This window comes from Alligator mississippiensis, chromosome 3, assembly GCF_030867095.1.
Source record: "Alligator mississippiensis isolate rAllMis1 chromosome 3, rAllMis1, whole genome shotgun sequence".
NCBI lineage: Eukaryota > Metazoa > Chordata > Crocodylia > Alligatoridae > Alligator > Alligator mississippiensis.
This window is the reverse complement of record NC_081826.1, coordinates 31,539,321-31,554,727: the sequence shown is the minus strand read 5'-3', so window position 1 is coordinate 31,554,727 and position 15,407 is coordinate 31,539,321. Positions and strand designations below refer to the sequence as shown.

At 43.9% G+C, this 15,407-nt stretch overlaps 1 protein-coding gene across 2 annotated transcripts in view; it reads right to left on the bottom strand.

Moving 5' to 3' along the window:
* Positions 1–2,217: 2,217 nt before the first annotated feature.
* NUDCD1 (NudC domain containing 1) overlaps positions 2,218–15,407 on the bottom strand; it is a 156,060-nt gene continuing 142,870 nt past the window's right edge. The window contains exon 10 of one of the 2 annotated variants that reach the window (XM_014611617.3): positions 2,218–9,948. In XM_014611617.3, the coding sequence (XP_014467103.1) occupies positions 9,656–9,948 (293 nt within the window). In that variant the 3' untranslated portion in view covers positions 2,218–9,655. The remainder of the gene's footprint in view (positions 9,949–15,407) is intronic. The other variant, XM_059723807.1, reaches the window with a different exon arrangement.

Below are 15,407 nucleotides of genomic sequence, written 5' to 3'. Positions count from 1 at the left end.
CAGGACCTGGGTACAGCTGCTTATTACTGTACATGTCCACCTTGGTTTTGTCACCTACAGTTCTTTAATTTGGGACCCTGTGGCCAGTGTATCACTTAAATGTGTTTGCAGGCAAGAACCCTTCTGCTTAGGTGCCTGAATAGCATATACAAGTTCACCAATACCACATGTTGAGCCAGTTCCTAGAGTGCCTGTACAAAGCAAGCAGTCATGGAATGCACTCCCTGAGATCTTAGCAGTAAAGCACTGTATTAGAAGGGCAGTGCAAACAGAGTTATACATGTAGGGGTCATGTGTAGCTCTGATTTACTGACTCTCAAGCAGGCTTGGCAAGTTGCAGGGTGGAAATCTAGACTCACAATACACACTGCAGTTTAGACATACCCTAACTCCAAGTTATGCCTTTATTCTGCAGACAGTCATACTGCAATCAACAGGACTATTCAGTTAATAAAGTGTGATTGAATTTGAAAGGATAAAAGACATCAGAAGTTTGAAAGAAAGAATGAAACTATGAGAACAGGCAATTTGAGTTACTGGGGTGATTGCACTTCTTTCCCTTTTGGGTTGATAAATATACTCTCACAATTATCTTTGTGTGAGGAGATATCAGAGTAAAATCCCCTTGTAAGCGGGTCACTCAGCCAGCTTCCTCACAAGGTCAGTCAGCTCTGTATTCTAGGTTTCTAACCAGTTTATTGGTCATGGGGAAAGCTTGTCCCCACAGAACCAAAACAAACACTAAAACAAATAAATATGCAAAACAACAAATAGATAAACCAAACCCTCTGGTCTTCTCAGACCCCAAGGGGCCAACCCATGCTCTGCACTTCTCTCTCAGCACCACAACCTTCCCTCTTTCTCCTTTGTCCTCTGCTCCTGGAGCTTTTAAACCTCTTTGGGTGCCCATACATGAGCTGCGAGGCTGCTCTCACATGCTGTAATTACAGGGCGTGGGAGCAGACTCAAATAATCAAGTCTGCTGGCTGGACCATGATAATTACTGTGCTCAAGCAGACTCCAGCATCTTGTGTATCAATGTTCCTGTGCTGAAAAATGGCAGCAGGGGCACTTTAACTAAAACTTGTTTGATGAGCTTTAGCTAAAGCGCCCCTGCTGCCATTTTTCAGAGCAGGGATGCTGATACACAAGGTGCTCCATGCACTTCAATCAGAGCAGTTCTTGGAACTGTTCTAATTAAAGCATCCCCCTTTCCCCCTGTAAATAATAAGAGTCCTGGCCTGGTCACATATGCGTAGGATGGCTAGAGGTTGGAAGTCTCTGGAACATATAAATTTCTGACCTTGATGATGCTATGACCTACTTAGGAAATTTGCGCATGCGCAGTTTGGACCTAGTTACATAACTGAAGAGTGGGAACTTATTAACATAAAGTCATGAAGTGATAATGAAGACGAGTGGTCCATGAAAGTGATACTGTTGAGTGACATTGATTGATTGAGATGTGAAAGCTGTGATTGGACCATGATAAGATTGGCAGGTGATGTGATGTGGCCACTACAAAAGCTAGTGAGAGGCACCATCTTGGTGTGTGCATGAGGGTGTGCGCGTGTGCATGCATTAGTGCTTGTGTGCATCATGACTGGGAGTCTGTGCGAGTGTCAGCAGACCATCAAGCCTGACCCCCTGCCCCAGGCAGGAAAGAGCACTGGGATCAGATGACCCCAACCAGGTGCTTGCCCAGTCTCCTCTTAAAGACCCCCAAGGTAGGGGAGAGCACCACCTCCCTTGGAAGCCCATTCCAGATTCTGGCATCCCTTACCATAAAGAAGTTCTTCCTGATGTTTAAACTGAATTTATTCTCTGTCAGTTTGTGACCATTATTTCTAGTTACTCCAAGGGGTGCCCTGGTAAACAGAGCATCTCTTATCCCTTGCTGTCCCCCCTGATGAATTTGTAGATGGCCACAAGATCACCTCTCAGCCTCCTCTTGCGGAGGCTGAAGAGATTCAGGTCCCTCAATCTCTCCTCGTAGGGCCTTACTTGCAGTCCCCTAATCATATGAGTGGAACTCCACTGGACCCTCTCAAGATTATCTACGTCACCCTTGAAGTGTGGCGCCCAAAACTGGATGCAGTACTCCAGCTGTGGCCTCACCAGTGCCGCATAGAGGGGAAGTATCATATTAAATGAACCTTAAATGTACCTCTTCCTAAGTCACGCACACACACACACACAAAAAATCACACATGTGCATTTACAATTTTGCAAAAAAATTTACTAAAGGTTATAAACAATGTTCATATTTTGATACAAGACTAAAAATGATGACCATGAGGACAGGAAAACTGGATAGAAAACACATAAAAAGGCAACTGAACACCAAAGCTGTAAATAATGTACATTCACAGAGGCCAGTATACTAACAGTCCAAGTCTTTTTCACATCTAAGTACTCATTTTTAGGTCCAAGTCCAGTTTTTTGCATGTAACAAAAATTTCCACTCAACATCAGACAGGTGGTTTGCTCTATAATACATCTTATCCAGTGGTTTTCTGTCTTTTAGATTCATTAACGGTCTACAAATGCTTGGAGATGCTTCCAGTTAATGGAAATTTCTGTTTCGCCATCAGCAATATTAAATGAAGAGGCCTTTTATATAAATCCTTTAAGACACGCTTCCCAATGCATATTGTGAAAAATTGGCAGGATGATCTCCTTATGCCATCAAAGGCAACTATATCTGATACATTTATATACGTTTCGTATATATACTTATGCAATGTATACAAGAACGCTAAAGGGAACGGCTGGTCTAATGAGAGCATGAAACATTACTTCTATACCAATATAATGCATTGTACTGTGCACTGTACAATGACATATTTCCATACATTAAAAGTATATTTGTAGCTGAATCTCCAAATCCGAACTGAATCACAGGACCCTTTATTCTCTCCAAATCAAATCAGAACCCTCCGAATCAATTTGGGGAGATTTGGAAAGATTCGGTGATTCGGACATAGACAGTTTTCAATGTTTTTTCTACATACCTCAAGGTACCAGGCATCTTGTGAATGCTGCGATGCTGGGCTGCACAGAGTGTCCCACAGGAACGTGGGGGGTTCCCCAGTGTGCTCAGCAGGAGGTCTGGAAGTGGACCAGAAGCACTTCCGGTCTACTTCTGGGTCTGCCAAAGAGCTTGTAGGGGGATCCCCCCTGCATCCCCCCCAGCTTGGCGACTGGTGCCTCCTGGGTCTGGGGGGGGGGGCAGCACCTGGGGTCCCCCATGGCTGATTGCCAACCTGTGGGGGTGCCCCCCTGCGCACACCCCGGCGGACACAGAAACAAACCTAAAGTACTTGTGGTCCACTTCCGGGTTTGCCACTGAGCACCCCCCCACCCACGCACTCCTGTGGGATGCTCCATCTGTTCTAGCATTGCAGCATTCACGAGCCATGCTCGTACCTTGAGGTATGTAGAAAAAACATGTAAAGCTATGTCTATGTCCAAATCAGCATCAAATCTTCAGATTCAGATTTGGCCGAATCAAGTCAGGGACAGTGATCTGAATCAATGAATCGAATCACTGTCTCCGATTTGGGCTGAATCCAAATTGAATACTGCCCGCTTCACACACCCCTAGGAAATATACAGTTTCATAATCTAATTTAGGTATTGTATGTTCTACATAACACATGCATGTATATGTACCTCAATTTCAGAAAGCTGTTTTTAGTTGCACATGCAAACAGCTTACCCACATTTTAAAGATACCAACATCTGCAGCAGCTGAACAGTTTACAGATACAGCTTGCCAAAGTGCTGCTGCTAGTTTTTGAAAAGTATAACATTTAGGTGCTTGTCCTCACCTGTTTACTGTTTCATAACATTTTGTAACACTGGTCTGCACTGAAAAATCTGTTCCTAATCTCTCTCAATTGACTTTAACTGTACATCATTACTATTCTTTTTAACAGGGTGGGGTAGCATTAGTTAAATGCTGAATTGTTGTTGGGCCACAATACACATAGAAGTCTGGAAATACCAGTTCAGTCTGCACATGAATGTACATTTGTATTCATCTTTGCATTTTATTATCCTGAACAAGTGAGATAACTGTCAACTGAGTCTTGAACTAAGCAGCTGGAGTTTAAATATTGTCTTTGTAATTACATTAATTTGGACTGGAAGTGATAGTTTCCTCTTGAAATTTTAGAATTTAGGATAATAAAAGAATCATAGGTTAATTAAAAAAAGATATTCATAATCTTTACTTCCATGACAGAACCAGAAGACAATAATTGGTGTATAAATTCTATTACAAATGAATTCATGATTGACTACAGCACTTGTTCCTATTTAATGCAAAGATTCAGTCTACATAATGTGAAGGGGAGACATAGATTGACAAAAGGCAAGAAAATTCAAAGTTATAACAGTAATAATGTCCGTTATTCAAACAAGGCACAGAAAGGGAAGTAAAAACTGAGTTTCAGCCTTAACTGATAATCCCTTGTCATTTCACAAACAAAGAACTAAAATCTAGCAGGCAAAGTGCATTCGGAAGCTTAACTAGGGGTGGGCAAGTGGGGCACCAGCCTTGGGTCCTGACTTGGACAGGGTGCAAGACTGGCAACTACTGTTGCTATAGACCCAGCCACTGCCAACCCAGATGCTGCTACCACCCAGGGTGTAAACACTGCTTGTTATACCAGAATGCATTTGTATGCAGGAAGAAAAAACACCCCATAACTGCACAGCCACTCTTCTGGTGAAGGGAATAATATGGATTTCTTTCTCCCATTCCAGAGAAGCCTGAGAAACAGTTCTGCAAGACCTTTTGGATTTGTGTTGCACAGTGATGCAAGAAGACAGTCTAAGGGTTAGTGGATGAAGCGTATCTGCTTATATGCATGTGCATACTAGATGAGCCCCTGCTGACAATGACCTCTGTATAATTGCACACCTTGCAAATCAGTCCTACTATTACTAGAAAGAGGGTATTCAAGGAAAGTTGCATATAGGAGCTCTCAAATCAATGATCTGGGAGTAAAGCATCACATCTTTTAAGTATTGCCAAACACCAACCAGAGTTTGGTCAAAACATTCTTTGGTATTTTGCAACTTAGCAGGAAAAAAAAAAGTATATTTCTCTCTCTTTTTTAAATAGCAAAGGGAAGGGTGCTAAATTAAAGAACTGAAAAATGTGATCATTAACAATTTAGAAAAATCTATTAATATATTTAATATCTGAATTACTTTCAACTTGTAGAACAATAGACATTATAATCTTAACACATGGCCAGTCAGAGAGAACACTCCAAAAGGGTATTGACATGGATCATTTAAATCTGTAACAATGAAATTGGTTGCCTGAAACTATAAATAGCACTTAGCACTTCTGTTTGCTGGCAGAAACGACTCATAAAATCTGTCTCTGAGAAACTAAGGCTACTCCATAATTGGTGTAGCTTCCCAGAAAAGTTCAGCTCTAATTCTCACAGAGTCAGGAGACAATACAAGGTCATCTTAACTTTTGAAAGGCTACACTGAGTTTACCTAAGATGTATGCCGTAAGTTTTGAAAATGAATATATAAATGGAAATACTAGTGCAACAAATACATCTGTGCAACTTGACACCAGATAATTATGACAAAACCTCATTTATAATAGTAATGGGCTTTTAAGCAAAAGCAACATCCTTAAATCTTACAGAAGGTAAAAAGAAGTAAGGTATTCTATTATGGTGGCTACTGATGCAACTCCAAAATACAGGACATCCCCTGGTGAGGGGCAAGATTCCTTTGGCCAATCAGCAGTGAGGGGCAGGGCTGCCACCTCCTTGGCCAATCAGTGGTGAGAAATGGGGGACCACTGGGCTGCTGCAAACAAGCCCCCCTCCCTCCCTATCTGGCTGGCTTGGAATCCTGCTTGTCCTGGCTGTGCACTCCCCTACCCCTAGGCACAGGCAACAGAATCGTGAGGACAAATGACTGACATGTATTTCCACCAATTAATTGAAATTAACTTGTTTTACCAATCTCATCTCCTTCTATGACTGGGTCTCTTGCCACCTGGACATGGAAGACAAGGAAGATTTTATATACCTAGACTTTCAAAAGGCTTTTGATCTAGTATCCCACAATATCCTTGTAGCAAAACTGGAAGCTTGTGGACTCCGCTGCTTGACAGTTCAGTGGCTACAGGGTAGGACCCAGAGAGTTCTCATGAATGGATCCGTATCATCTTGGCAAAAAGTGGCCAGCGGTGTCCCTCAGGGGTCAGTGCTTGGACTGGTGCTTTTCAACATCTTTATCAATGGATGTGGGAGTGAAAAGCTTGCTGACCAAGTTTGCAGATGACACCAAGTTATGGGGCAGTGTGGCCATGCTAGAAGATAGGCTGCTGATACAGGCAGACCTGGACAGGCTTGAGAGTTGGGCAGACCGGAACCAGATGAAGTTTAACACTTCCAAGTGTAAGATGCTCCATCTGGGGGCAAACAACCCTCAATGTACATACAGACTCAGAGGTGACAGCCTGACCTGCACCATGGCTGAAAGGGACTTAGGGGTAATGATTGACCACCACATGAACATGAGCCGTCAGTGCGATGCAGTGGCCAGAAGGGCAAACAACATGCTGGCATGTATCAACCGATGCATCTCATGTAAAACTAAGGAAGTAATACTCTCGCTGTACTCAGCACTGGTAAGACTGCAGTTGGAGTACTGTGTCCAGTTCTGGGCACCACAATTAAGTAAGTGTAGCAGGAACTGAACTAATGTAGCTGATGTTAACATAGAGTGTAATTATAGTGAAATGTAATCATGTTAGTCTTGTCCTGCAAGCAACTTGAAAACTCCATTTTGTATCCTTCTGCTTGACATAAGTGAATGAACTTTGCATGGCCTTTATGTACAACCGTGTATGAAACGGTGAATGGTGAAAATGGCAGAGAGACAGGAAAAAGAAGGTTTAACTGTTTATGTAAGCAACAAGGTGCCAAATGTGTAAGTTACCAGTCAGTAAGCTAATTAATAGATAGCCGAACAATCCCTTTGAGGCCTAGGGCACGAAGGAAAAAACAAGGAGGAATGCACGCATCCTGCCAGATGGGCAGCAAGGACACTCCAAAGCTGAGATACCAACTTTTATGACCAAACTGACCTCGGCCCAAGATAAGCTGAAGATAGATAAAGAACAACCGTAAAAACAGAAGCTGGGTATGAAAAAAACCCAAAGCACTGAAACAAAGGATGCCAATCCCTAATAAAAGAGGACTTTAAAAATGCCAAGTTGGGCGAGTCTCTCAACTGCTGTTTCTTCAGAGCACAGATGCATCTGTTAACCCCGCTCCAAGCTGTTATCTCCAAAATCTCTCTCATAATAACCACCCTGCCTGCTATCTCCATCTTCTCTCAATAGGCCTGGGCTGGCCACCCAGTGCTATTATTGAACAACTGCTGCTGGTAACTATAATTCCCAAGAGAACGGAATGATTGTTTTGTGTTTGTGCGTGTCTGTGTGATTGGTGTGTCCAAACCTCTATGTCTAATTCATATAATCAATAAACACGGCATTTTGCCTTATCTCCCTTTATAAGGTCTTGCTTTTGCTTTAATAAATTTAAATTTAAAGTAACATAAGGATGTGGAAAAACTTGAGAGAGTCTAGAGAAGAGCCACCCATATGATCAGGGACTTCCAAGGCAAGCCATAACGAGAAAAGGCTGAGGGACCTGGGCCTCTTTTGCCTAAAGAAGAGAAGGTTGAGAGGGGACTTGATGGATATAAACTCCTGGAAGGCCGCTTCAGGTTTAATACCAGGAAAAATTTCTTCACACTCAGGGTAACCAGACTGTGGAATAAACTCCCTCCAGAGGTGGTGCAATCACCTATCCTGGAGGTTTTCAAAAGGAGACTGGACAGTCACCTCACTTCGGTCACTTGACCCCAGTTGTCTTCTTGGCTAGAGCAGAGGGGCTGGATCTGATCATCTGCAAGGTCTTTTCCAGCCCCTAACAATCTATTTATCTATAAAAAAAAAACTGGCCTTTTTGCAATCTGTTCTTCATTCAGAACTGGACAGGGGACAAAGGGCTTAGAAACAGAATGGTCTGGTATAAAACAGGACCAAAGGTTACCATATATCCTATGCACTCTTTCCCAGTAGAACACATTTCAGGCTAAATTTCCTTGGTACCATTAACTGAGCAAAGTAGTCTGAACAAGAAGGAAAATTTCTTTCAGTTCACTCAGTCTTGTTACTGAGAAAGTACAACCTCCTTTGAAGTTCTTTAAAATACTTTTAAACTTCACTTGTGCTGAGAAGGAATGAATACAATTATATTTTGCCTGAATTGCCATCATCTTGTTTTCAGCTTTGCTTATTCATTCAGTAAAAATGCAGAAACTGGATACCTATGAAGCTGTAATTTCCACTTAACACAAAGCTAAACAAGTTTTATTTCTCTTAGAAAAAAGAGGTTACAACAGACAAGGGAGAAAGCTGGGCCTAATAATATTACAGTGAACCATGTTCAGTTTCTCTCCTCCTGAACAAAGAATCAGTTAGAAAAGAAGAGTTCACTGAGGGATCTTAAGCAGAAATGTAAAATGATGAGTAACAGATTCTATTTGGGCTTGCATATTAGCGACAAAATGGCTAACTAAACACTGGCAGAATTTTTTTTTTATTTATGAGAATCATACATACGGAAGAAACAGCTTGAGTTTCACATGTCAGGTTATGGTTGGCTCATAAGCAGAATACCCGATTTTGATTGTAAACCAAGCAGATTTATTTTACATGTAATTGAGACAAAACTTTAATTTCACAATACCCTTTGCAGTATAGTTGAACTTTAAAACTTAGTAAAGTACAATTTAGTCAATTTGAGATGACTTTTTCCCCTCTTCTGCTGATCCATAAGAGAAAGGAAGCTACAAAAGCCATGTTAAAAATACCATATTTTAGGTATTTTTAGAATATGTGGAGATTTTGCTCAAGGAATCAATAAGATAATCAGTTTCATATATTAAATGAAGTTACTTTACTTGGATTAAAAATATGCCTGAAAAAGCAGGTGGCCCCAAAGTCCATTTTTAGCCAATGCCCCATGACTTGGCAATGCTAAGCGAGGACATTTCGAAAGAAACTGAATGCAAAATTAAAGAAAAAAAAAAGAATGGTTTTACAATTTACCAATTATTTGTATATGGTATGTTCTTTCCCTTGTGATTTTATGTTTATGAACCAAGGGTTTGTTTTACTTGTATGAATGAATTCTTAAGAGAGAAACTATAGCTATTATGCAAAATAGAAGTGAATACTCAAAATTTTGAATGGCAGAAGTGCGATAGGAAAAGGCTATTTGAAAAACCAATGCATGGATAGTTTCACTCACGCAATATCAGTCTCTGGTAATGGTTAAGAATGTTGCAGTTTCTGGCATTTCTCCCCAGAACTGGAAGTCCTCAAAACATTTTAAATGTTCAGTAACAACGGAGCTGGGAAGCTTTATTCCATTTGCACAAAGAGTTTCTAGTTTTGGTTGGCCTTTTAAAAATAATGGTGTACATGATATTTTATATCAGCTTCAACAGTATGCATTAAACTTCTCTGTTAATCTAATAGTTTCTGAGGCTACATATGAATGCAGAGAAGCTAACAGGACATAATAGGTAATTAATTTTCAGTGTTTACCTTTATTAAAAACAAGGTTTTTGTTGTGAGAACAAATAATCTCTCATTTGTAGCTTGAAAGCCCAAGATAGGATCAGTGGCTTCCAGAGTTGCTACCAGCTGCTTAGCAACCTGCCCGACTTGTCTGCCCTCTTTCCTGTTGTAGAGGACCGTGGACAGAGGAGTGGGTTGTCGATAGATGAACACCCGACGCAGGCACTCGCAAAGAGCTGCATAAGAGTAATTTGGGGCACAAGCCATGAATTTCTTGTCTTGCTTTGATGCTTGGACATATCCTGCAAAACAGAAATAAACACAAGCAAGGAGAATCAATACATTTGTTTTCAATTGCATTCATACGTCTCTTAGAATTCTAGGCATTCAAGGTTCTTCGGGTAAATCTGTTTTCTTTTATTAGACCAACTAAAATAGCTGGAAAAATTCTTCTCTACAAGCTTTCAGGTACAAACACCCTTTGTCAGGCAGAGGAAGTGTCTGCAGTTGTTTTGTGCTCTTCCTGGATGTGATAGATTAGAAGCCAGAGGCCAGTATGCAAGAAATGGCCAGTTTGAAGTGGAAATGGAAACTTCACAACACAAATAAGCAAGCGGCCAAACTCAACAGTGACATATATTTTCTAATCCTATACAAAAAACACAGCATCATTCCCAGAGGACTAAACATCTACAATCCTCTGACTACTACAAACAACTCCAAATATGCTTCACAACTATGCAGGAAAACTTCAGAAAAAACTTAGAAATCATCTCCTTCAACTAATCTACTCCAAAAGAGATCACCTGAAGAAGGAAATCAACACTTGCTGCAACAACCTAAGACAGAGAAATCCAGATATCTTCCCAAACATTATACAACATATAAAAAGAGAATACCAAAGATTTTTTTTTTTTTTTTTTTACAACATCCATCCAACATAAGAAGAAATGGAACCAGTTACTCCAGCAACAACTTCCCCAAGCCACGACTGGACACTATGCATTGAGGACTATAGGTTGTACAGACAGGACAGAGTAGGGAGGAAAGGGATTGGGGGGGGGGGGGGAGGGCAGGGTTGCTCTCTTTGTTAAGGGGCATTACAAATCCACCCTAAGCAAAATGGAATCAAAGGAGGAGAAAGCTGAGGTATTGTGGGTTAGGATACATGGAGGTCTAGGGGAAAGGGACTTGGTGATGGGGGTCTGCTACTGACCTCCACTTCAAAAGGAAGAGCTAGACTTGGAATTCTTGAGGCAGCTCTCAGAAGCCATACAGTCTAAGGACATGGTTGTCATGGGGGAACCTAAACTACCCTGACATTTGCTGGGAGGAGCAGTCAGCCAAATCCAACCATTCACATAGGTTCTTAACCTGCATACAGGACCTTCACTTAATACAGGAGGAATACAGTCCCACTAGGAAGAATGCCTTACTGGACTTGGAGTTGGCTATAGTGGAGGACCTGGTAAGGGAGCTGCAGATTCATGGTCACCTTGGGGACAGTGACCACCAATCAATCGAAGTCACCATATTGCATAGGTTGGGAAAGATAACTAGTAGGCTGGAAGTGCTTGATTTTAGGAAGGCTACCTTCAGTGTGTTCAGGAGTTTAGTCAATGACGCACTGCAGGATAGGAGTCATTGGCGAGATGAGAGTTCAGGAAGGGTGGTTGTTCCTAAAGGAAGCAATCAGGTGCAGAGGGAGACTATCCCATTGTGAAGGAAAGGGGGCAAATGGACCAAAAAACCTCCTTGGCTAAACAGAGAAATCCAGGGAAACCTAAGGGCAAAAAAAGAGGCACATTTCCAGTGGAAGCAGGGGGAAGCTACCAAGGGGAAGTATACTTACTTGGCCTGCACTTGCAGGGAGGCAGTTAGAAATGCCAAAACAACTACAGAGCTGAGGCTGGCAACACAAATTAAAGACAAGAAAAAGCCTTTTCTAGGTATGTAGGGAGTAAAAGGAAGGCACAGGGCAGCATAGGACCCCTACTGAACAAGAGCAATAAGTGACAGATGGGGGGGGGGGTAAGGCTGAGCTCTTCAATGAGTTTTTTGCTTCTGTTCCTGAACAAGGGCCAGGACAAGTCTCCTAATGGGTTCTTAGATGAGCATCAGAGAGACACCAGCCCACCAACTGCTGACACTGACTTGGTGCAGTCACTTGGATGGACTGGATGTGTTTAAGTCAGCAGGCCTGAATAAGCTGCATCTAACAGTACTGAAGGAATTGGCCGGTGTCATAGCAGAACCACTGGCGAGGCTGTTTGAGCACTCATGGCACTTGGGTCAGGTCCCGGAGGGCTGGAAAAGGGCCACTGTGGTCCCTATTTTCAAGAAGGGGAGGAAGGAGGATCCAAGTAATTATAGACCAGTCAGTCTCACTTCTATCTTTCGAAAAGTCTTTGAAAAGATTATTAAGGATCATATTTGTGCAAGTCCAGCAGGAAAAATAATTCAGCATGGCAACCAGCATGGACTTGCAGCAGGTAGATCATGCTTGACTAATCTGGTTTCCTTGTATGACCAGGTCACAAAACACTTAGAGGAGTAGAGGCGGATGTTGTTTACTTGGATTTTAAGAAGGCCTTTGATAAGGTATCTCATCCCAGTCTCATAAATAAATTAAGAGGCTGTAACTTAGGTGATTACACAGTCCGGTGGGTGGCAAAATGACTTGGGGGTCACGCCCAGATAGTGGTAGTAGATGGGTTGGTATTAACCTGTAAGGATGTGGGCAGCAAGGTCCCGCAGGGCTCAGTCCTTGGACCTGTACTCTTCAATGTCTTCATCAGTGACTTGGATGTGGGCATGAAGCGTACTCTGTCCAAGTTTGTGGATGACACTGCATTGTGGAGTGGAGTGAACACACTGGAGGGTAGGGAACGATTGCAGACAGACCTGGACAGGTTGGAAAAATGGGCAGAACACAATAGGATGCAGTTCAACAAGGACAAATGCAGTGATGCACCTAGGGCTTAAAAATATCCAGCACACCTACTGGCTGGAAGTGACCCTCTCAGCAGCACAGAAATAGAAAGGGATCTCGGAGTCATAGTGGACTCCAAGATGAACATGAGTCGTCAGTGTGACGAAATCATCAGCAAAGTTTACCGCACTTTATCATGCATCAGCAGATACACAACAAAGAACCAAGGAGGTGATACTTCCCTTCTATGAGACATTGGTCAGGCCACAGATGGAGTACTGCGTCCAGTTTTGAATGCCGTACTTCAAGAAGGATGTTGATAGACTCAAGAGGGTTGAGGAGGGCCACTCATATGGTTAAGGGTTTGCAGGCTAAGCCCTGTGAGGAGAGACTGAGGGACCTGGACCTCTTCAGTCTCCACAAGAGAAGGCTGAGAGGTGATCTTGTGGCTGCCTACAAAGTCGTTAGGGGGGCACAGCAAGGAACCAGAGATGCTCTGTTCAACAGGGCACCTCTTAGGGTAACAAGGAACAATGGTCACAAATTGACAGAGAGCAGATTTAGGCTAGATGTCAGGAAAATCTTTTTCACAGTAAGGGTGGCCAGAATTTGGAATGGGTTTCCAAGGGAGGTGGTGCTGTCCCCTACCTTGGGGGTCTTTAAGAGAAGGCTGGATAAGCATCTGGCTGGGGTCATCTGACCCCAAAACCCTTTCTTGCCCAGGGCAGCGGGTCGGACTTGATGATCTGTTGAGGTCCCTTCTGATCCTAGGATCTATGAATCTATGAACCACAAAACAACCATCAGAGAAACAACAAACCCAACCATCTTGGCCCCCAGCTCTGGCGAGAGACACAGGGGCAGAAGCCTGTTGCATCCTCGTGAGCCCCAGGACCCCCAGCCTGCCCGAAGGTAAGCAGGGGCCTGTAGTGGGAAGGACTCAGCCCAGCTGTGGGGAGGCAGCTGAGAGGAGCCGAGGAGGGTCACCTCCCTCCCCTGGCTCCTACTTGGCCCAGCCCCACAGGGAGCCATGTGATGGGAGCTGCCCAGTAAGTCAGGGAAAGGGGGGGGGCACTCACCTGTCCCCTCCTTCAGCAGGGGGAGGGACCCCCTAACCCCACAAGAGCGGCATAGCACTGGTGTGCCTTTCTGTGCATGCGTGCAGTTTAAAAAGGGCCCGCCAATGGCAGAAGTCACACTTGGCCCCCGGCTCTGGCAAGAGATGCACAGGTGGAAGCCCACTGTGCCCACGGAACCCCCAACAAGCACCTGTCCAGAGGTGAGCAGGGGCCTGTGGTGGGAGGGACTTAGCCTAGCTGTGGGGAGGCAGCTGAGAAGAGCTGAGGAGGGTCCCTGTGGGGAGAAGTGGATGCACTGGAGGGCAGGGAACAACTACAGACAGACCTGGACAGGTTCGGCAAATGGGCAGAAAACAATAGAATTTGATTTAACAAGGAGAGATGCAAAGTGCTGCACCTAGGGAGGAAAAACGTCCTGCACACCTACTGCCTAGGAAATGACTTGCTCGGCAGTATGGAAGCGGAAAGGGATCTCGGGGTCCTAGTGGACTCCAAGATGAACATGACTCGTCAGTGTAATGAAATCATCAGCAAAGCTAACTGCACTTTATCATGCATCAGCAGATGCATGACAAACAGAACCAAGGAGGTGATACTTCCCCTCTATTGGGCGCTGGTCAGAACGCAGTTGGAATACTGCGTCCAGTTTTGGGCGCCACACTTCAAGAGGGATGTGGATAGCCTGGAGAGGATCCAGAGAGGGGCCACTTGTATAGTTAAGGGCTTGCAGGCCAAGCCCTACAAAGACAGACTAGGGCACCTGGACCTCTTCAGCCTCCACAAGAGAAGGTTGACAAGCAACCTTGTGGCTGCCTATAAATTCATCATGGAGGCACAGAAGGGAATAGGTGAGGCTCGACTCACCAAGGCGCCCCTGAGGGTCACAAGAAATAATGGCCATAAGCTAGCAGACAGCAGATTTAGACTGGACATTAGGAAGAACTTTTTCACAGTTCGAGTGGCCAAAGTCTGGAATGGGCTCCCAAGGGAGGTAGCGCTCTCCCCTACCCAGGGGGTCTTCAAGAGGAGGTTAGATAGGCATCTGGCTGGGGTCATCTGAACCCAGCACACTTTCCTGCCTATGGAGGGGGTCGGACTTAATGACCTATTGAGGTCCCTTCTGACTCTAACATCTATGAATCTAAGAAAATACGTGGGGAATGTGGCACAGGGGACACAATGGTAGGAGTCTACTACAAACCTCCTAATCAGGAACAAGAGATCAACAAGGAATTTGCCGAAGAACTGGCTGAGGCTGCACTCTCGGGGCATGGTTCTCATGGGAGACTTCAACTACCCGGACATCTCATGGGAAAAGCACTAGGCCAAATCCAAATGGTCACAAAGCTTCCTCATGTGCGTGGATGAGCTCTACCTGACTCAAGGAGTCTATGGACCGACAAGAAGTAAAGCGCTGCTGAACCTGCTTCTGACTAAAGGTGATGATCTAGTCAGTAACTTAAGAAACAAAGGAAAGCTGGGAGACCGTGACCACAAGCTGATCAATTTTACTATTCATCTCAAGGTTGGCAAGTCAGTCAGCAATGCAGAAATCTTTGACTTTAGGAAAGCTGACTTTGATATGCTCAGGAGGCTTGTTGTTGAGGCCCTAAGGGGCCATGACTCGACAGGGAGGGGAGTCCAACAGGATTGGTTGCTCCTTAAGGGAGTGATCCTGGAAGCAGAAGGGAAGTCCATTCCACCTTGGAGGAAAGGTAGCAAAAGGGCATAACAACCCTGTTGGCTCAGC